Source organism: Diprion similis, chromosome 6 (genome assembly GCF_021155765.1).
Source record: "Diprion similis isolate iyDipSimi1 chromosome 6, iyDipSimi1.1, whole genome shotgun sequence".
NCBI classification, from domain to species: Eukaryota; Metazoa; Arthropoda; class Insecta; order Hymenoptera; family Diprionidae; genus Diprion; species Diprion similis.
This window is the reverse complement of record NC_060110.1, coordinates 8113116-8136553: the sequence shown is the minus strand read 5'-3', so window position 1 is coordinate 8136553 and position 23438 is coordinate 8113116. Positions and strand designations below refer to the sequence as shown.

At 38.4% G+C, this 23438-nt stretch overlaps 1 protein-coding gene across 1 annotated transcript in view; it reads right to left on the bottom strand.

Moving 5' to 3' along the window:
• Nucleotides 1–716: 716 nt before the first annotated feature.
• The window catches only part of LOC124407640 (ATP-dependent helicase brm), a 63808-nt gene continuing 41086 nt past the window's right edge, over nt 717–23438 (bottom strand). Inside the window, exon 21 of the mRNA XM_046883966.1 lies at nt 717–757. Within this exon, the coding sequence (XP_046739922.1) occupies nt 732–757 (26 nt within the window). The 3' untranslated portion in view covers nt 717–731. The remainder of the gene's footprint in view (nt 758–23438) is intronic.

Sequence of the window (23438 nt, the reverse complement as noted above, 5' to 3'; positions counted from 1 at the left end):
TTTGATTCAATTAATTTCAACCGTAAACCGACTCTTGGTCAATGCACACATAGATATATATGTATACTCTATACGTATACAAATATATCATATTCCCCATCGAGTAATTTGGCAAGGGGAAGAAATTATTACATGTATTTCATATTCCAACGAAGGCAAGTTTTTCTCTAGCGAACTTGAGCTCCGATCAACTTTTGGAACTTGATTATCTCCCAGCTGTTGTTGTATAACTTTAGTCAATTTCATAGCTTTTCTTTCAAACCACAGCCGGCTTCACACGCGTGCAAGTACTAATGGAATCCCATTCATCCGGTTGGCAATAAAGTTACGTTTCCGCACCGACGCCGTTTTGTTTACGACAACGTAAAGTGTGTAAAGTACTAATCCACAGAGTGGCAACATGAGCCAGCAAATAGCAGAGAAAGATTAATTGTAAGTAGTGCGATCAATCTAATCAGCATCAGCAGAGTCGAGGAGAGGAGAGGAGAGGAGAGGAGAGGAGAGGATCTCCAAGACGCTTTGGCTCGTTCTGATGACGCGGCAACAGCCAGCAAATTGAAACGTTTCAGTTTTTTTTTTCCGTAACTGCCACGTCTTCCTCATGCTATCGAAAACGGATTATGGCGTTGCACTCGGGTCGTGATTCTCTAAGAATTACTCGCCGTCTCCACGGTTCAGATCTATTACGACTTTCCGTTCGCCTTCCGCTATCCTCTACATTCATAGTGCCATTATCCTGTTAGTTGGAGAAGACGTCCTGTAATTCAGAAACAATACCTTATTGTAATGTGTGAACATAGCTACAGATTTTTAATTATAAGTATTGACTCGTTGGAAGTACACCGAGAAAAATTTCTAGCTGCGGTTATTGAATGTTACAGTCCTTAACTAATTTCGTTACGAACCATGAGCGAAAAATAGAATTTTGGGTACAAAATAAAATTGAATATATTTTCTCTACTAGCCCGAAAATCTAGTGAACATTACTATTCATTTTTGCTATCGGTACTCTTGTTATGTTTTGTCGAAATTTATAGGATAAGTTGATGTTGTGACTCGACGGATTTTTTTGAATTTTTTTTGTAATTACCAACAATAATTAAACAGTTATTACACGAACGAAAATTTTCTGAATGTAGGAATTTTCATAGCTAATATGACCGGACCACGACGAATGGTAACAATTAGGCTCAGTCCTAAACACGAGAGCTGAGTGACCGCAGTTCGACGTTCGCAGAATGACGGAGGATAATCAAATTTCCATTTAAACAACGAGATTTCCAGAGATTGTTCAACACTGAATACCCCAGGAATGCCGAACACTCCAAATACACTTCAGTAATTATTACATCCCTATCGGAATCCCGAATTAGTTGGGCATAGCAACGCAATATGGCGACTACCAGCTTCGCCATTAAATTGTAGGGATGTTGTAACTGCACAGAGTAATTTCTGAAAGTTGTCACCCTTTGAATTTGGAATTGCTTGCACCAAAGAGAAAATATATATTTTTTTTCTGCAATTCGTTTGTAACACGGCGAATTAAGTATGCAGTATGAAGTATTTATGGCTTCTAGTCATAGGTCACATCGCAATTCATCAGAATGATTCCAATTTTAAGGCCCTATATCGCCTAGCCTATAATAATATATTATCTTCGGAAATTTTAGGGAGAACAATCGCACGTCCGATCCTTTTTGGATGGAAGAAAATATAAAAACTTTTGCAATATAAAGTTGGACTATCAACGTTCGAGACTGTTGAGGGTAGGTGGTTAGGTACGAGGTGGTCAGTGGCCATTCTCTCCCTTTCCCCATTTCAACTCTCGCTTCCCCTTCCGCCGGCACCCAACGCCGTTCTGAAAGGTATTATTCCGGGATAATAGGAAATAAATAGCTTCTGCACGTAGACCTGTAATCCAAGGAAAACAGCGCTATGCTGCAGCACCGTTTATGCCACTTTTTGTTCTAGTTTGGCGCCTACAGATTTTAAATACCGCAAAATTCGAACCTACGAATTCCTGCAATTCCTACAAATTTCGTTTACAACGTGTATCGAAGATTTTATTTAATGATTTCACGATGCGTATTTATTTGCAATCGATATTTGTGTCGTTTTTATTTAATCATCTGAAAAACTTCTTTCATTTGAAAATATTTTCATTTAATCTGTACAATATTTTACAGAATTTATTCCTCTCATAAGGTTCGTTTCAGCCTGGATAGTTGGCAATGAAGTTGCGCATTTGAAAGCTCATGAAAAGACCTCATGCGCAAATTGTTCGTTGAAAAAAATATTACGAAACTTGCAAATGTAAAAACTATGAAAGTAACTATACCCTCAAAACTTCTTCTCCTGTTTCAAAATCTTGCCCGTAGGATAAAAAGTGGTAAAAATACTTGTTTTATCAGTTGCATGAATCCTCATTGCCAAGTATAATAAATAATTCATTACTGTATGTACATTGATTTCACGAACGTGAAAAATGAATTTAAAAAAAAATTCTTTATAAAGTAAAATTTTTTTAAAGATTGTTAGAAGTAATCAAAAAGAAAAACATTTTTCGAACTTGGAACGAAAGAAAATAAATAAAATAGTAGAATAGCTCAGCTCATGCATGAACAAATATCTTGTATATTATTTTATTTTTATTGTACTTGGCGCAAGATAATACAAAGCCATTTGATGAAAGTGTGAAATTAACGAGAAGTAAAAAATGAAGCAGAATTGTAAAAAAAAATAATTTTGAAACAGCAGCGCAGCGTTTGTAGCAATTATTATACCCAGTCCAAGCACTCTCAGGTTTTTTTAATTTTCACATCCACTCGAAAATGTTTGTCTCTTCTTTTATCCCGTCGATGATTTAATTAGCCACACTTTGAATATTTACGTCAGAGTTCGTCATGGTTTCCATTGATCATTCGTGCCTGCGTATAATGAGTTATACGGCTGTAGGACCTACCCTGGATGTATGTACGTATACATAATACCTTCCTATGTTCCCTCCGCGTGCAAATCCGGAGCATGCATGAAACACACAGGAACACAGCCATGTATTAATTAGTGAGTACATAATGTACTCCTGCGTGAAGAGCTGCTTTACACCTAAAGCCGAAGCTCGTTTCCAGCCAGATTACAAGTCTGTTGTCGAGGATTTGACTTCAGAGAAATCATTATCAACACCTTGACTATTGCTTTTGAGGCACTGTAATTTAATTTTTTTTGTCGTTATTTTCATACTTCCAACCCTTCTATTTTCATCTAAACTCGTAGTTATATTCATAGGGTTGTATAGAGAGGAAACTTATTTCTGGCTAGACCCAAAAATCGTCGGCATGGAAACGACCGTGTTATAGACCCAAAATTCTTGCACTCGAACGCCGCAACACACCCTCGTAAATAGGTAACCCCAACCTTTGGTATTCAGAACTATTATAGAAGCGTCTCGTGTTTCTGACAGAAGTTCAAAATAGCATCTCTAAGGTAGGTATCGAAGGTTTCAAGCGGCGGGATCAGGGGTGACAAAACTATTTTAGCAGTGCCCAAGTATCTGATTTATTCCTGTGACACTCGATATTATCCACGGTGAGATTTTGGAGGATCCGCATCTACGAAGCAGTACGAGTAATACGATATAGGTATAAAGCACTTCGAGGATATACTATTGTGTTTTAGTATATAATACATAACAGCTGGTTAGCGACAAAACGAGCCTAAAATTTGGTAGAAAAAAATATCTCGAAATAGAAAAACGTGTAAATTACAATTTACAGGTTTGAGTAAAAGCAATTCATTATTCGTTAATAATCATATTGCAGATTTTCTGTACGACTCAAAGACTGTATTACACAGTAAACGCAACCCGAAATTCATCTCGATGTAGAAACACGCTAAGTTCTAAAGGAGCTAACTTTTGGTGGTAAATTTTGAGAAAGATAATGGCGTATGTATATGTACATATATTTAATTCGCCGATATACATTTAACCAGATGTGAATTAGAGGGATGAGAGAAAAGTTTTCGCGGAGTTGCGTGCGTAATGGCATGCGGTCCGGTTTCGGGGTGCAGGGAATTCGCGGTGTCGACCGCTGGGATCCTGTTCGCTCGATCATATTAATAATTTCCTCGAAACCAGCCTCCGGCTAGCCGGACAATGCGTCTAAGTCATTAATGAGGGAAAATGTGTAACGCGCCCGCGGCAGATCCCATAAACTCGAGTTATACGCTTTTCTGCATGTTCGTTTAAAGCCTTTATCTAGCAGGTGTGCACACACTTCCCGTATCCGCCTCAGCCGTATTATCATGCGAGTCTTCACTTTCAAAAACGACTTTTTTTAATTTTATTTTACCTAATTTTCATTTCCCGTGTATTATATTAAGCATTTGAAACGCTTTGTCTAGCCTTTTGAAAAAAAATCACGCATAGCAGTTTGCAATTGTTCTAGGAAATTGTAGAGAACTCAGTCGTAGTTCAAAATTTTTTTAATTGACAATGAGATAAAAGCTGCGAGATTAACCGAGTAATCGCAGATTTTGAATAGTCGTTTTTCAATTATTAATCGATTTATCGAGAAACTCGAATGGTCGGTTAATTGGTAGAACGATTAATCGAAATTTTGATTTGTTGATAAAACAGTCGATCAAAGTCTACGATTAATCGATTTATCGCAGAAAAATAAGTGATCGACGTGTACTAATTTCAATCATTTAACATTCATATGTTAATGCATACGAAAAAAAACATCACACACTGGCTCAATAAGTTTTAGTGTTAATATACTCGTATTAAAAATTTTTGTTTAAATTGAAAATTTTGACGCTTTCGCAAGAATTTTTTGTTGCTATGCTCACGTGTCTACACTAAAACTTGGTAATGTAGCGAATATATTTTTCGCCTTGAGTAAATGCCTTGCAAGGTGTTAAATAGTAATAATAAAAAAAAAAAAAATGGCCTGCAATTATTGACACGGACAAAGTGTCAGTGCAATTTTTAACAAACAAACAAATTCAAAATTCCCGAGTTTTCGTGAAACGGCACGAGCAAACAAAATATAAATCACCTCTACCGTAGGTGCAAGCCACCACCGTGGAATTTGCTGCATACTAAACGTGACCAGATTATTGGCTGATATTTTGTTTGCTACACTCGTTTAGCGATGGAAAAAAAACCACCTCATCCCTTCTTCGTTAATTAAAACAAATTTGATTCATTTGTGGTAGTAAAAGAGTTTTAGCAGCTATCAAGGAAGTGAATTACGTTTAAAAATAAATTCTACGTATAATCATATTAATAATCAAGCAGATGACTGATCGATGACTGAATTTTAGAAACGACTGTCAACCGTCCTTTCTGCCCTACAGTTTTTACTAAAATATACATATAGGTGTAAATACATGTACATGTATATATATATATATATATATATATATGTATAATATTGGCAAGCTAATTTGGAAAAGTTTTCCCGGGCACCAGGAGGTCTTGGCACGTCAGTGAAAAATATCGAAGAACTGGGAGATTCTTGTGCAAATAAGGATAGAGTAAATGGCCATGCATCCTTTTGTTGAAGATTAAGCTTATAGAAGTGGAACGGCGGATATTAAAAAGTTTAAATTGCTCCTCGGTGTTCAGTGAAAAATACATTCTGCCAGTATTAAACTTTACCCGCGCATTTCAATTGAAACGCTTACCTCTGCAATGTACAGAAAAAAATAAAATAATAGAGAGGTAAAACATTTTTTTTTAAATTAATTAATTTATTTCTTTTTCTTTTTTTACTCCAAACTATCCGAAAGGATAAAAGGTAGGCACGTATGTGTTTCATACCGTCATATTTATTCATTAGAACGTTTTGTTCGGACGTTAAAATTTTTTTCTCTCCCACTCAAAAGACTTGTTGCACCGACAGTGAATGACTGACAGTTTCACCTAATAATTAAAACAAATAATATTATGCAGAATTGGCCTCGTAAATTCTGAACGAAACTTGCAAAAACTTGTCTTGTTTTATATTTATGAAAATTCCGGATGACACTTCGTTGTTATGACTTTGATAAACTTTGCGATTGATCATGTAAAATCATGAGAGATTAACAAAAAATCATTAACATTCCGAACGTATAGTGAAATCAAGTTCAATACAAACAATTCAGTGATTGTTCAAATTATTTCCAAAGGATCGTTACCGTATAGATACATTGAATTACGATATGTGAGTTTGAAGTAGTCACGTGTTTGGGAAACTGTTTCGAAGAAGCACTCAATTTCCATATTTATACATGTCACAAGTGTAACGTATACCTACATATAACATGAACTTCGCGGAAAACTAAAAGAAAAGAAATTTAATGTACAACGTTGGATAAGAAGAAAGACGTGGATGGAAATAAGAATAATAAAAAGAATGAATAAAAGAATTTACCGAAGTCAAATAGTCATGCAAGAACAAGTGGCGGATACATACCTATAGGAATGCTATACATATATGTAGGTACCTGTTGGTACATACAAAAGACATTGCGACACTCAACTCAAGAGACACTAGCGAACGTGCAACGCGCATATACGTGTTGTCCCATGGCTATATGCTACACTTGGGCACATACAGAACCCCATAGTGTGGGTATAATACACAAGGTTTCCATTTTACAGAAGCGGAATAGGATTGGATAGGTATTTGAATCGAACAGAGGGAAAGCAGCATATCCCGAGTTGCTGGGGGTGGTGAAAAACAAAAAGGATTTCTTGATGCAGGTCGGAATCGTCTGCAAGTTGATGCACCACCATCATCGGCTGCAACGCGTTTCCCGGAGCTTCGATGCCTCAGAATTATCGACGTAGGAACGTCGTTGAAAGTAGGAGAAGTAGTTGGAATGCAGGAGAGCGGATCAAAGTTTCTTCAAAGCTCTTAATTAGGGCTCCGTGTCGTCTACTTTGAGCTTCGCGCACACACAAGAGTCTCGGCAGGGTGCTCGGTGGACTTGCGAACACGTTATTCGTACCGGAGAATTCACCCACGTTCACCCTTCGCACACACCTTGAGTGTAAAAATTGACGGACGTATGTGAAAAATACGTGCCTAGAGACCGAATAACCCACGGGGTATATAAAGGGCTGTTGCGGTGCGGCGGTTTGGCGCTGGAATTTTTTAATATCACCGGTCGAACTTACCATTCTTTTACTTTTCGGATAAAATACATACAAAAGCATCGAAACAATTACACCCTGTGTATAATCAACGCTGCATACTTAAAACGTGGGGATTTTGGCTTTGGCTTTACCTAAATGAGCTTTCAAGTTACGGTTCTGGGTTTTTATTGTAACATATAAACGGGGTGTACGATGATTAAATACTCGTAGTCTACATGGACTGGATTTGTAGCAACAACTATGCTGACGAATGATTGTGGGTTAGAAAAAATGCTTTATTGAACTTGTAATTGAGGTGTTAATTACTGATGTAATCTAGTGTATAACGTCCAATGTACATTATACGCCTCGTAATCTGACGTTATCCTTGTTATCCTTAAGATTCCTATAATCTTTTGTAACCTGTGAAATTTTCATGTTCTCTTTCCAATTTTTCTAACTGCAATTTTTTTTGTAATCCTTGTATTAAATGCAATCCAAGTAAACCTGTTTTTAACCCCTTAATCTTTACAATCACACGTGATCATCGTAACCCTTGTATTCTCTTTAATCAGCTTGTAATTCTTCCTTATCGTAATCGGTGTACCTCATTTTTATATAATAATTATACACACACACTTGAACGTGTAATTACAACTTGCATTTTAATATTTCAAAACCCTCACAGAGGACACTTAGGACTAAACCACCCTCGTAGTCTAAAACAAAATCACTATAATTTGCCAGACAAATGATAAGAATTTGCGAAATCTGTTTTTGCATGTAAATCTATACCGCTCACGCAGTGTCACCGATTGTTATTTCACTGCAAGAAAAAGAAATAAAAGTGGCTACAAGTCTGGCGAAACCGATAAGTTTCGTCAAATTTAAACACTGATCAAAGCATCGTGTTAGGCAGATACACGTGCGGAAACAGGAGAATCCTTGAATAAGATTTTTTCTAAATTACATACAATATCAAAGACGATTCCTCGAGCGTTGTGAATGGTGAACTTTGTTTTTCTTAGCCGTACAAAGGGAGGACAGCAAAGAAGAGAAGGCAGTGAGGAGGCAACGAGGCTTACGTGGGTGGGCAGAGCGAACTTGCGCCTCTAATTACGGACAAAACCGCAACCTCAACACCTCTGAACGGAGGAAATCTCTTGGACAATCCCTTAGGCTGAAGTTAGGTCGCAACTCCGACAAATACGGCTTCATACAGTTGCCCTGGCAAACTTGTACTTAGCTAGGTACATACCCACTAGCGACCCCGAAACTCGTTCGAGCGTGTGAAGAATGAAAGAGAAAAAGAGAGAGATGGTGCAACAAGAAAAGCAGATTTGAACGATATTTCTTTGACACACTCTCGGGTAAAAATAAAGAGACTCCTGTTTCGGCGTTTTACTGAATGGAGATTTTCTGGCGAGGAAAAAAATTTCGTAGACTTACCTACTTTCGATATGTTTTCAAGAATTTTACAAATTTCTTTTCGCATTATTGTACCATCTGAAGCTTTTTTCAATTATATAGATATTTAAATCTAAGATTTACCGATTAGGATGAGTAATTATTTGTACGTGGTTGGCACTTTTTAATGGAATAAAAAAAGGAGACGATTTCCCAGCCTATATTCTTAACAATTAATTACTGAAAGATGGTAATCACCAATTGTTAGCGCGATTACAACTTTCGAACGTATTTTTAAACGGATGAATAATTCGTCGCCAAGTTCCATGAACAACTCCGTAAGTATTAACTTCCCTTTTGTTAGAATTGATTGCCCGACGACGGACAACATTCTTCCTTCTTCGAACCTCGAGAAACAGAGTTTAAACTTTCCACCCAACATATAAACTCCGTATTCACTCAGGACCTTAGCTTTCCTCAAGCTACCGACGCGACGTACACAAGAAGTGCAGATGTTCCCGACTCAGAATAATTGTTTATCCTGCATGACGCAAAAACACCATTTAGCGATTTGATATAAGAAACGGGTTTACAGTTTTACAAAAAAAAATATTTTCTCTTCATACATACACCGTGCATAAAGTATAATATTTAAAAATAATGAGATCGTATTAATTTTTTCTATCTCGTTAAATATTAATGAATTCCACTATTATTATTTCAACATTTGATTATATAAATTCAAATAAACCCAAAAACGAGATTTTTTTTTTTCTATCACGAGCTTCCGAATCACAGAGCAAAAAGAAAAAACAAAAAATCGTGAAACTTCCGCACAGCAACACAGAACACAATCGAAATTATTTTCCGTCTGTAAATTTGTGTCCGTGTGTAGGAGAATCGTGGAACATATGAGTATTAGATACGTATCGAGTTCAATAATAGCTTCGCAATAACAACGGCTCCAATTAGTAACGGCTCCAATTAGTATCGACCAATATGATACTCGAGAATTAATGCAAATAAACACAGGTAGATTGCGTACATCGTCGATCCAGGGAGCACCTAACAATGCGAAGGGAAAGCGTGTCGGTAGTATCCATCAATTGAACAAACAAGTTTAGAAGCGAAATTGCGGATATTTCCACAATACAGTGAAGGAGCGGCTCTCCATTGGTTCCTGCCACAGATATAACCAGACTACACGTCAGCGTTACGATGCATAATGTACACCCTTCGGCGCCTATCCATCAATCGATCCAACCATTTCATCCGTATGTGTATGTGCTGCAGTATACAGGCTCACGTGCAGACACCAGTCGGCCGGTTTCTCTCTACTCTCCTACAAATTGCTTATGCATGAACGCTAACCGTTGCATGTTAGAATTAACTGTTCAGATATCCGGATCAAGGGATGCCCGATTTTCCACGAACGGGGTCTGACCGATGATACTAGTTGAATAGTTAAAAAAACGCTCGCGATAATTCGGATAATTTGTTTAGGGGAACTTCAAGATGAAACGCAAGGAAGGATTGGGATAAAGAAGTTCAAGTCCTGTGGAATTTGGTACCGTATCGAAACCAATTAAATTTCATAAGAGTTACGAAGCTCGCCAAGATTCGTAATCGAGGCGTATTGCGATATTGGGTTGATCAAGCAAGTATAAGGCGACACGACGAAAGTTGTGGGAATAAACTATATCGTCACGACCTGACAGCACATATAATTTTCGTAATAATAGAGCGATTTTATTCACAATAGAGAGGTTAGAACTGTCTGTCGTCGCTATTCTCGTTCACGACCTGGATCTGAAATTCTAGTTTGCATAATGGAGAACGAATCGACGTAGGGAGTGAACGCAAAAACGTCGACTGTATAATTCGCGTATTGACATGCCAGCTGACTTCAAGGGTCAATAGATCGTGAGAAACAGTCATTGATGATCCGTGGGAACGGGGATGAGCCGAAAGAAGCTTTCGTGTCGAGTCCGAGAGCCGCAGTCAATTCTTCGGACTGAAAAATTTCGAGAAATTCGAGCTCGGAAATAAAACGACATTCCGTTACGGGAAAGATGTGTGACAAGGCGTGCATTTGGTAATTTTCCATGCAGTGTCAGCAGCGACGTTAATCCAGCTTTTGCAGGATAACGTCGAGGATTTTCCGACAAGGCCAGGGAATCCGACGATCGGGGATGCCGTGAAGAAAAAGAGATAATTGGGAGAGGGAGGGGAGGGGAGAGGTTGACGTTTAAAAATGTGCCATCGCGAATGCTAAGCACGTTAGGCATTTATATTCGCGTTTATGGAACCCCTTATACCAGAGAGACAGGTGTTCGGGGGTTGACCTTATTTTTGCAGAGCAAAGGTACAGCAAGATCTTCTCTTGGGAATAGCGCAAAACGTCAATATCAATAAATATTTAGTCACGTTCCAAATGTATAGCTGCTACGCGAGTTTGTATGTTTATATGACACACACACACATAGTACTATAAGTACTTTCTGATCGATTCCAAGAGAGAAGACTCGTCGCATCCCGTGAGTCGTACGATATATTCCACTCGCTTCCTCACCGTGAATAACTTTTTTCTCACCGACAGGTTATATTCTTTTTATGATATGATTTTTTCACCACTTTTCCGTAACTGATTCATCGCAGATTTATATCGCTTAGTATGTATCTTTGACGAATAGAAAAGTACGTAAGAATTACTGTCACGTTCACTTTTTTTTTTTTTTTGCGCGGATTCACCTTACGAAGTTTAATTAGTGGCTTTGAACAAGCTATGGGAATTCGTAAAACTAATTGAATGATGACTGGTTCGGAAAAAGTGACTTTGCCAGTTATATGCAGACTGACGGGCTTACAGTGAAAACGAATAAAGGTATATTGGAGCTGATATAATGATCGTGAATTTTTTCTTCATTTGAATAACGATCGCAGGGTACCTCTCGATGTTGAAATATTAACACGGGTCATCAATAATAAAATGGCTGCCGGGGCAATGGGTACGGTATTTTGGGTGCTTAATGGGAGAGGCGTGTCTCGAGAGCCGAGACGATCTGGTGCGAGGACAAAATGAATGATCGGACATGTCGGATACAAGGCGAACGCGAAGTAATGCGATTTGGCAAAAAGGTGCAGAGATGAGAGGGAGCAGTTGGTGCGATCAAAAATTCTCAACGCGCCTACGGCAATCATTCAGGAATGTCATGAGCGCCGTCTTGTCATCCTCGTGAAGACCGTCTTAACTCTTTCGAAACTTGGCGCGATGTCGAGAAATTCGATGTGCTTGTTTCGCGTTAGACAATCAGGCACGAAATTCAATTTCATACGCAATCGATAATTTTATAATATTTAACGTGTACCTACACTATAGATATACAACCATTTGGAATTTAGATCATTTCGAAATTTTACTCGTGTCATCGGATTCCGTTTGCTAGTTAACCAACTCCGTATTAGACGGTGGAATTTCATAACGATCGTAAAGCTTTAGCGTATATCTATAGATCATAAATGCGAGACAGCGTCAAACGACTGTGAAATGTCACACGCAGTGTTCGGAAGACTCGATCGATTATTCAGTCGGTTCGATATTTCATTCGCAAAAATGAAGAGTGAAGTGTCGCGCTTCAGATGACAGGTTGACAATATCGAGGAAAGAAAGATGCGTTACTTACCGCCCCGCCCCCCGCCCAAAAAAAAAAAAATGAAGGAAAGAAAATTCACGAGCAACCAACAAAACAGCTTTACTAAAAGCTGTAACGTGTCGGCGAAACTTTTACACGATTGGGCGAACTAAAATATTCGATGCGTGATAGTAAACGTTGTAGAAAAAAAAAACTTGCGATCTGAGCATTTATAGGGCTGTGGCTAACGTTACCGTTTATCGGGAGTATGTGTATAATTATTTAGTACCATAGTATTAATCGCGTATATATATAATCGTAGAACACCGCGTGCGTGTCAGTCGCGGCTAATGAAAACGTGCGGAGTATCGATCATATCCCATTACATATGGCTAGATAAGCGTAATTGATAACTCGACACGATAGCTAATAACCTTTTACTTTTTTTTAGTCGTGATTTAAAACATTTTAAAACATTACCTTTGCAATGAAGGGGGCAATAAAATTTCGTACTCCACTATTTTTATAAAATTTTGTAATATGCGAAATATTTCCAACTGGTCTGCAGGTTATAAAAAAGAGAAATGTGTCAATTAGCTAGAGCTGACACCACGCGTGTCTGATGCAATTTGACGAGCTGCAGGTGTCAGCCTCATTCACTTAAGAACGTATAACTAGAAGCTTCAAGAGTCCTACGGATCCACCTGGTTCATGGGGCTGACGTAGCACCTTTGAAAGCTTCCAGCTTGTTGGTCAAACAAGCCAAGAGCTTCTCGCCAGATACTTGATCACTTTGCGGAGTTGCTCGCAGCGTCGTCGGATGTCGGAATGCGGTCGTCTACCGCGGCTACACGAGCTAATTCAAGCTCGTCGTCTACGTAGGTGCTTGCAGACGAGCCAATTAGCCGATTAAATATCATCCAAGATTCATACCAAGTCAATTGATGAAAACAGGAATGATATACTTTACGTGATCAATTTACTCGGTATTCTTTGCAAGAAAAAAGGGAAAACATGACTCGAAACAATCAACACAAGATTTTTCTGGTAGCTGCTTTAATTCAAACTTAAGGAAGTTCTTGACCTGCAGAAATTTATAATTTTTAATAGCTTTCATAACGAGATACTTGTACGTTCAGTAGAATTTATGTAATTATTATATTTGTAAGCTACAAAGAACTACAAACTTTTGAGAACTACAAACCTGAAAAATATTGGAATTATAATTCAAAGCTTAGATATCGATGATTCATTTCGAACCGTTTAAAAATGGTTGCAAATACAGTGGATTCGTTCAATTTCGCTCCATACGATAGCTCATTTTATTTAGAAGACGATATTCTACATGTTCACTGAAACGCTTTTTCTCGCCATGCTGGCTTCGTCAAATATTCAATTACACGTTGTTGAACCGATATTTATTGTAACCAACAAATCGTTTTTGTGATCTAGTACAAAATAGTTTTCTGAATAACGTGCCATCGCATAATGAAATCGAACGAATGGCTTTTTCCTAATTTTAAAACAACCTGACACGAGTCACTGATACGATCTAAGCCAGGGATGGCCAATCGGTGGATCGCGGCTATTAGGCCAGTCGATCGCGACAAGGTAAAAAATAAAAAAAATACACGAATCTGTCAAAAAATATTCCTAATTCTATGGTAAAAATTTGAGGTAGATCGCACAGAGTCTGGACAATGAACAGTAGATTTCGGATCTAATCCAGTTCGCCACCTTTGACATAGGCGAATAAAAAAATATGATTCAACGTTTCATAAGAAATCTAATTACTATATAAGGAAATATATGTGAATTATACATTGAGCAAGTTGACAAATAGAATTGAAGTGGAAGACATAGATTCTAAGCTTTTCTTCATAATTTCAGCATTTTCGATTTTCCGTATATTTTGAATGGACTTTCATAGCATCCGAATGTAATAATTTTTTAAATACTCGATGTACGACTACCGCGTAATGAAATTAATAAAAAGTGCCGATTTTCAGCCATCCAACCTCTTCAAAGCGACCTCCTTATGTTTACCCTAACCACAGTCCACGTTATTCAAAAGAGTGATTAAAAGTTTGGCATAAAAAAATTCATTTACTTTTTTCCCCTCGTAAAATGATAGAAAATTACACCACCAGGGTGTGCAAGCAGGGTCCCCTTTGTCTGCGGTACTCGGGGTTGTCGCCTCGTTCAGCTACCCCACAGCCACGCGTGTTGCAAGCTAGACTGTAGTTGTTATCGACGATCATAACATACAGCGTGGCAACACATGGTAGATTTCGTCATTGAATACGTGCAACGCGATGCGCGTTTCGTGATTTACGACGAAAGATTGAAAAAGGCGGTACTACAGGATTTATTACCCATGTATACACAGTCAGCATCGTTTTCAAAATATAAAAAAAAAAAAAGAAACATCATTGATCTTGCTTATACTGGAGTGATACCTGCAAATGTGAAGCGTGCGTTATTTACAGATTTTTTTATACCAATGACTTTGTATAGTAATATGTTCAAAACCAGTCGACGGTCTTAGAGATCATTATTGAATTGAATTTAAATCGAGTTTGAAAACATTTGCATATCTAATATTTTTCGGATTATATTTTATAAAATCTGAAGAACCTTCAGTGAGACTGATATAAAAAAATGAAGTGGAGAATTGAAGAAGACTGCAAGTGTCTGCAACTAAAAATTTCTCAAAAGAAAACAAACTGAGAAAAACTTTCTTTTTTATTTCACTGTACCTATGGATTTACTTGTTTTTTTTTTTTTTTTTTTTTTCTATGGAAATTAATTCGAATTGTCGTGCACTAAAAACCCTAGTTTTACAGCACACTCGACTGATGGTTGTTACCACGCGATATTACGGCGAAGTATTTGTCATGCAATTTCAGGGGAAATTGCACTCGAGTAATCGCAAAGCCGAATTCATCGTTGACGACCACTTCGTTAATTACCGGTTAAAATATATTCAGCGAAACTCAAGGGAAGCGTCAATAACACGTTACATGCAGGTCGTACAATATATAGGTATACACGTAAACGAAATGAGTGATGAGTCCAGGAATGATTATAAAGAATCGTTGTTAACGTTCTACGAGCGGAGGTGAGATAAGCTCTGCAGGGCTCAAAAATGTGCAATAATGTCGGAATTTGTGATATATGAAGCCGTAGGTATACCCAATATGAAACGCGCGGGGAGATCACGGGAGTAGATGGGTGTAGCGTTTCAATTGCTCGGGCGGATGGAAGAAGTGGAAAACGCGGATGGTCAGGACATCTGTAGGGGAGGCACGAATCGCAATATTCCCTGGGAAAAAACATCCCCGTGCCTCCATCATAGCCAAAACCATCAAACCTTTTGCCCGGATTCACCCCGCTCGCTCCATATATATATATATATATATACGTATAGGTAGGTAGGTATGTATATGTATTATATAACCACTTGGACATTCTTTCATCCCAGAGATTTCCTTGTGGGTACCTCCCAGAGAATAATGTTACATTGACTTTGTGGCGAGCTGAGGAATGTGTATTTAAATCCTATTACACTGCATAATATATTGAAGTCCTGTTTGGGTAATTGAAACATGTATATTCGACATTTTGGTACCGCGAATTTGACGACGTCGAAACAAACTTGGATGTGATCAGGATTTTTGGATCTATTCGTAGTAAAAAACAAGTGGCTTTAGGTTGACCGTGAGCCAGATCTTGAACTTCCCGTTTTCACACTGCAGATTCTAAGTTTACAGGACAAAGCACTGGATATCGGATTCGTAATTAGCATCCCGAAAAATCCTAAGATCTGAAATTTAAAGGACAAAAGAGCATGGTTTTGGTTTAAAAGTCCACCATATTGGGTACACCAATTTGAATTTTGAAAATTCAATATCATATTCGTGAACAGCGACCTCGAAAACCCCTCTAGTACCGAGTTTCGTGAAAATCGATTTACTTTAGATTTTGGTTCACCATACTGGATCCACCATTTTGTGATATCTGCAATCTAATCTTGGATTCGTGATCAGCGATTGGAAAAACTTCGGGGTGCCAAGTTTTATCAAAATGCTTAGATACTATCTCAAGATACCATGATTTTTATTTTACTTTTTAGGATCGTGTAATTTAAAAAATTCCAAAAGTATCGAACCGATTGAAGCTAAACGCTAATCAGTTCTAAGTTTGGAAAGACTGCACCAATTGAGACCAAAATCATTCAAATCCGGTAACTCGTTCTCGAGATATCGTCGGATAAAAAAATTCATCAAATACGTACATACAGACATTATACATTAACACACATATATATATATATATATATATATATATATATATATATATATATATATATTATATATACATTAGGGTGATTTTTTTTGAACGACCATTTTTTTTTTCAATCCCCATCGAAAATTTTGTTCTATATGTCGAACAAAAAATTCCCTAAAAGTTATAGCCCTTAATATTAATATTAAGTACTCGCCCAGGGCGTGAAAAGATTTCCCATATAAAATACACGTGAATCGAAGCGTTGTTTTTTCAAATCTCTACAACTCAGCGGAATTTTATGATATCACATTGGTCTTGGTCGCAATTTACGAAGAATTGAACGATCTTCAAAAGTGTCTAAAACGTCGTGAGTCCAACTTACACTGGTGAGATGGTACGGGTCACTATAGTTGATTTTTACCCGAAATTCTCCATTTTTGGCTTTTATCTCCGAAATGATCAACTTTACCTTAAATGATACTTTACAAAGTATCTCTCTTACTTCCTGCTTTGAATCAAGCAACGCAACTGCAACGAGTCAGACTCGGTTCCATTACGTAACTAATAATGAGCTTTTCTTTACTCCTAGCCCTGCAAAAATTTTCAGACTCACTGTACAGGTATGCGATGTGACTATCCGACGAAGTTCGGCGAGCGTTAATCGATTGACGCGAATTATGCCTTTGGGGGTCAACAGCTGGCAACGTTCGCATATTTTATTAAGGGTTGTTGTCTGTGGAGTCTTTATGATGATACAGTATTTTGTCCCCCCAATAATGACCAATATTTCATTTTCGGTACATCATTCAATTCGACAAATTAATCCGCAGAGACGCGTTCTCATTCGAATTTATACATATCGCAGGTTACAAAAGTTTGACAAATAATTCTTTTCATTATTGGAAATACGCCAACAGCTGGGGAGTATCGTTATACGTATAAGTAACTGAAAGCTTGAAATGACACGTTTGTCCAGCGGTACCTGTTTCCGCATTCGAACAAAGTACATTGAATATATGTAAATAAATGGATATTGAATTCACGTCAGAGGTGGATTTACGCTAACTGAAGTAGAATTCGTTTTCCTTAATCTTTTATCTTTTGTCAGCTTACTTACCAATTCACTATCGCGTCAATATCAAATTATCGCGATAGCTATAGAAAAAAATCTAACACGTGTGACCATAATCAAAAAGAATAAATTTTCTGAGTCACAGCTGAAGAACTTATTTTCATATTCTACCCAGGACAACATTTTTCGACTATGGAAAAAACGAAATAGTCAAGGACTGTACAGTAACCACGACTAAAAGTTCTATCGGTTCATAATAATCTTCGTATTGTAGATTGTGTATCTTAATGATGTGTAATTTAATGAAAAACGGCTGCATGAAACATTTCTTAATCTCAGACCAACTTCATTTTGTAGTCCAATCTTTAATTTCAGCTTATTTGAATCCCATTAAAATCTTGAACCACGATTACACCAAGGAAAAACATTTTCACAATGTTAAACCATCTCCAAGTCTATCGCCCACTCGAAACGAATTCTCTCATTAAGAGGAAACAAAATTGATCGTAAATATCACGTGCTTTACAACGAAGTATCTACTCTGCCCAGTGACAGCTATCTCAATTAGAAATGTCCAAACAAGAGGTTGACGGAAATCTAATTTCAACCCACACCTACACATGTGTACCTCTCTTGAGCGAGGTACTAATTTCGAAGTAGGTCAGATCGATCACCCAGCTTATCAAGCTAGGTTTTTTTCCTCGGAACAGCGCCCTCGAGCTGCGAAAAAGGAACCGATGAATCTAGGTTCTACTCTTGTCATCTGTTCGGCCTCCATTGGCCTCGTCTATCAGTGAACACCGTGGCGCCAAAGGGCCGGCAAACTAAGAGGGAAAAAACATTCCCAACCTTCACATATATCTGGCAGCTTAATTACGAGCCACGGTCGAGTGTGAAATTGTCAATTATTTTACGAGGAGCGGGGAGGGACGAGGCGACGCGAAGCTCGACCCAAATTACCAGAGTGACACATGCGCGAGACGTAAATACGACGTATCAATTTTGGCACTAGATCGTTAGTTAGGACGTGCCACGGTTTGATTTGACAAAAACAAACAAAAAAAAAAAAAAAACCCACAAACCCTCAGAATTCGCTAAAAGAATCTGATCTTAGTCCCTTTTGGCGCTGTGAAATTTTTCACCTTGTTCTCATTGCGGTTTGCACGCGCGAGAAGAACAGGAACTAACAAAAATATGGAGAACTGAAGAAAACAGATTTAAGAATGTCGAAATCATAATTAATCATGCGATTGTAACTGAAATTTGTGACTTTTTTTTTAATTTTGTTCTGAGGGATATTGTTTGTATTGTTGAAACTCGGACGCAATTGACGATTTTCGCATATATTTTTCTAATAAAAACTGACAAAAGTATTTCCGAAAGCTTCAACCAGTTTTTGGATGTGCAGAGTTTCGAATAGCTCGATCAAGTTTTCTTTTCCATAATTTATGAGAGGGAAATGTCTGCTGTTTCGTGAAACTTAATTAGAAGGGTGCTTGTACGATGGCGAACAAGTCACTCGTGAACCGGAAACAAACTAGAACTTAGAGCTATAAGTAACCAGACTAGCGCTAGTAATTAAATGGAGAGTCTTGTGTGTTCACTAGGGAGTCATCTAATACCAGGCGTGATGCGTTTCAATGTCTAGAACACGATTTCGTGTTAGAATTTGGAATCTAAAAAGTTCAAGATTTGATTTTCGCGAGCAAATTGACTCTTCGTTATGTCATGACAACAATGACTGTTCCAATACATCAACCGACGAGAGATTTCATTCATTTTGACAAGTCCCCGATAACTTTAAACAGTCAATCAATCAGTTCAACTACATCGTGCAGGTAGGAAGTTCCTTGATTGGAAATTCCGCCCAATATTATTAGTCGATCCCCATACCTACGATACTTGATACGTGCCCCATCTTCGTTTCTACCGAATTCACAACGTTCCTGATATACCAACAGAAAATGGTGGAAGTTACTAGATCGAGTGTCCGACCGCGCATGAGTGAACTTTACACATTATTTCACGCAGGCTGACCACCTCAAGCTTCAGCTGCCAAACACAGCTTATGGAGGTTATGAAGGCGACGCACATTTTTTGTGTTAACCGAATCCTAACTAGTTGATGTGAAGATTCGGAAAAGCTTGGCGAGCTTCTATTAATGTTCACTGACTGTTGGTAGCAGCATAATTTAGATTAACCGCTTGACACGGCAAAGTTATACTTGCCATGCCTCGTTTCGAGTAAGTTGGCTGTCCTGCCGTGGAGATGAAAATGTTGCCGCCATACAGTCTCGCCGACCAATAGAGTTCGAGTATTTTGCGCATGCGTAGTTGTTCACTCATCCCGCTAAGTTTCACGTTATTTTCTCTTTGTAAAATCCTCACCATCAGCACAATTTAAATAAATTGAATACCAAACGATGGACACTCATGAAAATGAAATCTCGATACAATGTATCACGAAAATGCAGCTTGCGATGAGTTTTTATAATATGAATAAAGCATACCGTATGCCACATGGGTGTCTGTAACGTCAAGATGACATCTGCAAGGCAAAATGTTAGGCGTCAGACCCTGCGGGCTGGAGAAAAGCGGTCCACAGAGAGAATCTTTGAATCGCAACTGACATGTAATTTCCGCGTCTCCTAATTCCGGAGTTGGTGCCGGGAGCAAGAGACCGAGAGGAGGAGGGAAGTAAGGAAACCACCGTTTCAAATGCTGAAATGCTGCCCCGAACCCAGAGTTGAGCGCTTTGCCCTATACCCGTACCTCACACTCGTTACACCTTCGAGTTCGATAATCCCGGCCCGTACGGGAACAAATGGGATCTTTTACGGGCTCAGGTGAGCCCAGGTAAGTGGTGCAGAAGGGATAGAAATCTGTGGGGATTCCGCGACGCGGCTTCGATGCCTCACAATTAGATGAACGTGTTACGGGCGTGCAGCCGAGGGCCGAGCTTTTGAATTCGGATCCGCAGACTTGAATTTTTCATACCCCGCAAAGGGTTGATGAAATTTATTCACACCAACGCTAAAAGGGAAAAATCGACCATAACGTACATGAAACATTTTGCACTGAACGGTGGATCTTGAGAAAGTTGGTGGACTAAAAATCCGTTCCTGTTTAACGAATTTTATTACGAGATTGGCGTACGTGGAGTATTTGTTGAATTATCATATTCTTCAGCTGGAATGAATTGGAATTGTAAACAAAAACTCATAAATATCGATGCTTCGTTTTGCATATTTTTGAAATTGTTAAGAATCTAGTAGATTTGTTCAATATCACTCTACGATGATACGTTTTATTCGGACAACTATTTTCTACAGATTCGTTGAAAAACATTTTGTTTATTATGTTGGCATTGTTGAATATTCAAATTTAGAACGAAGCATTCATATTTAATCTTCTGTCTATACCATCATTATTTTCTAGTTCTGTATTTTCGAAGTGATCTTCGTGGCTAATAAATATTCAATAATTTTATAAATACTCGATGCACGATTATCCCGTAATTAAATTATGAAATAGTGTCAATTGTCGACCAGCCAGCCTCCTTAATTTATGGATGTTTACAGAAAATACTTTTCACACCATTGTGCAAAACTATGCGCTGCATGATATTCAACAGATATCTTGCAGTCTTGCAATCGAGGTGTGATATCGAGGTTTGACAATATGCTAATATTGAACCCCTTTCAGAACTGGGGTCAGAGCAGAATGCATTTTACAGTGACGAAGTTATCGAGGGTCTCCGGGATCGCTTGTCTCTAGTCTGCCGTAATCTGACTAATTTCTGCATCGTCAGTATGCATTTTCTAGTGTAAAACCCGACCTACTTCACCAGTTCTTGACTCAGGTACAAACGTGTACACCATTCTATGTGCGCATGAAATATGCGGACTTGATTACGTGTGAGCCGGTCCAGGCCCATGTCCTAAACTGTTTCGTGTTTGATTTTTCTGTTAGTATTTTGTAGAGCGTTACAAATAAAAGTAATTTTTTCAAGATTTAAAGGGTCAGTAAACGAGGTTTGTAGTAATCGCACGACTAGTCAAATCACTATTAGTCACAATTTACGCTGGAGTTTTGTTACTTTTTTGGCGATCTTCTTTATTCCTCTCATCTGTAAGAATTGATCGTATAAATTTCGTCAAAATCGATTGTGACTAACAATGATTTCGCGAGTCATGCAGTAACGCGAAGGCCCATTTTCTAAGATGAGAATTTTGTAAATCATATTCTCCCGCGTAGCACCGTAAAATATCCTAACAGAACAAGAGAACTAAAGTAAGTCAGGGTTAGCCGGCTCGAAATGGCCTGGGATGTCCATAATTATAGCCAAAGTAGTTGATTCATGTATCTTGGTATGCAAACTACAGTTTTACTAAAATACGTGAATATCGTATGACTAGAACAAATACATATATATGTTGCTAATACGATGAGTGGAGCTTTAACGCGTGTTAACATCCATGACATCCACTGTTTCAATAGAAAAAACTAAGCAATAAAAATCCCAATCAATCCCCGTCTATCCGAACCCCGGCCGACCGAATTGTTGGCAAACGGTTAGCGAACAACGATACAGTAATTCTGAAGGGGTGAATCAGGATCAGTATATAAGCCCTACATACGTGTATGCGGACATGATACGTCCATGAGGTAGTTTGAAGGCTGATAGTGATGGTGGGCAATAACTGCATGCCATGGGTGTATCGGCGACCAGCTGGAACCCATCGAAACTCGAATTTGGTTATTGTTGTTGTTCGCGGTCGGGGCGCAGCAGTGTTACCATTAGCTTTCCTCTACATCAGGACGGCTTACAACTAGGGGTGCAGACAGTCAAGAGTAGGGGTGAAAATGTAGAAAGATCATAAAATACAAGGGTCACAATCCAGAATTTTCAAAATTGTGAAAATCTGTTATATAGCATTTGAAAATACCTAAAAAGTCGAAATGTACACGTAAGCAAGGTCACAACGTATCAGGATATAGAAATTCAAAACACACGCTCAGAGTAAGAAAATTTCATTTCTTTTACTTACTATAGTTAATTCTAGTCGAAAATCAGTTCATTCAATTTAATCAGAAAATACCACAAGGATTTGAGTAATGTTGCAATGACAAGAAAGTGTTACTCCAGCAACTATTTAGTATGATTACAATTGTCAATACCGCATTTTCTGCTTACTACAACACTCAATCTATTTGTTCAGGTTGCTATTTATCTATTAGTTATGATAAAAGATGATAATAGGTAAGTACCGCGTAGTAACCATGACTATAAATGTCTCTCGGTGTATATTTCTATACTTCGACATTCGACATTCTTAAATTCAGTAAAACAGACTTGAGCGTTTTTGGAAGCTCGATATAGCCCCTCTTCCATATTCTGATACATCTTTCTATACTTTTACCATTCCCGCATCCAACAGCCTGCACGGATACAGCATACGTATACAGACTAGACTCGAGATGATCATCTGCACTAGGGTTTTGCGAAACACGAAATGCGCCGAGATAGCGCAGATTAATGGCGCATTTCATTACCGGATAAAGTGGTGCCTGCGCCCTCGCCTCACCCCAGTTCCGTTTCCAACCAGCGACACCAGTGGCTCCTGGTCCCGCGATAATAATATGATATTATCTACCTTTATTCTACCGAGGTGTGTCCAGCTACGCAGAATGGTGTGCGTACCAGCAATACTCCAGCACACCGCAGAGAACGGGTCCTAAAATGGTTTTTTGCAACCTCGGACCATCACCAGCTTTCAGCCAATCGGATTCGTAACTCGAAACAATGATGAAGTGGCTAGACATAGGTTAAAAATAAAGGGTCTGCGATCAATCTGTCCCCGAGCTGTCGATCCAGACTCAAATCATTGAGTGGGATCGATACTGAA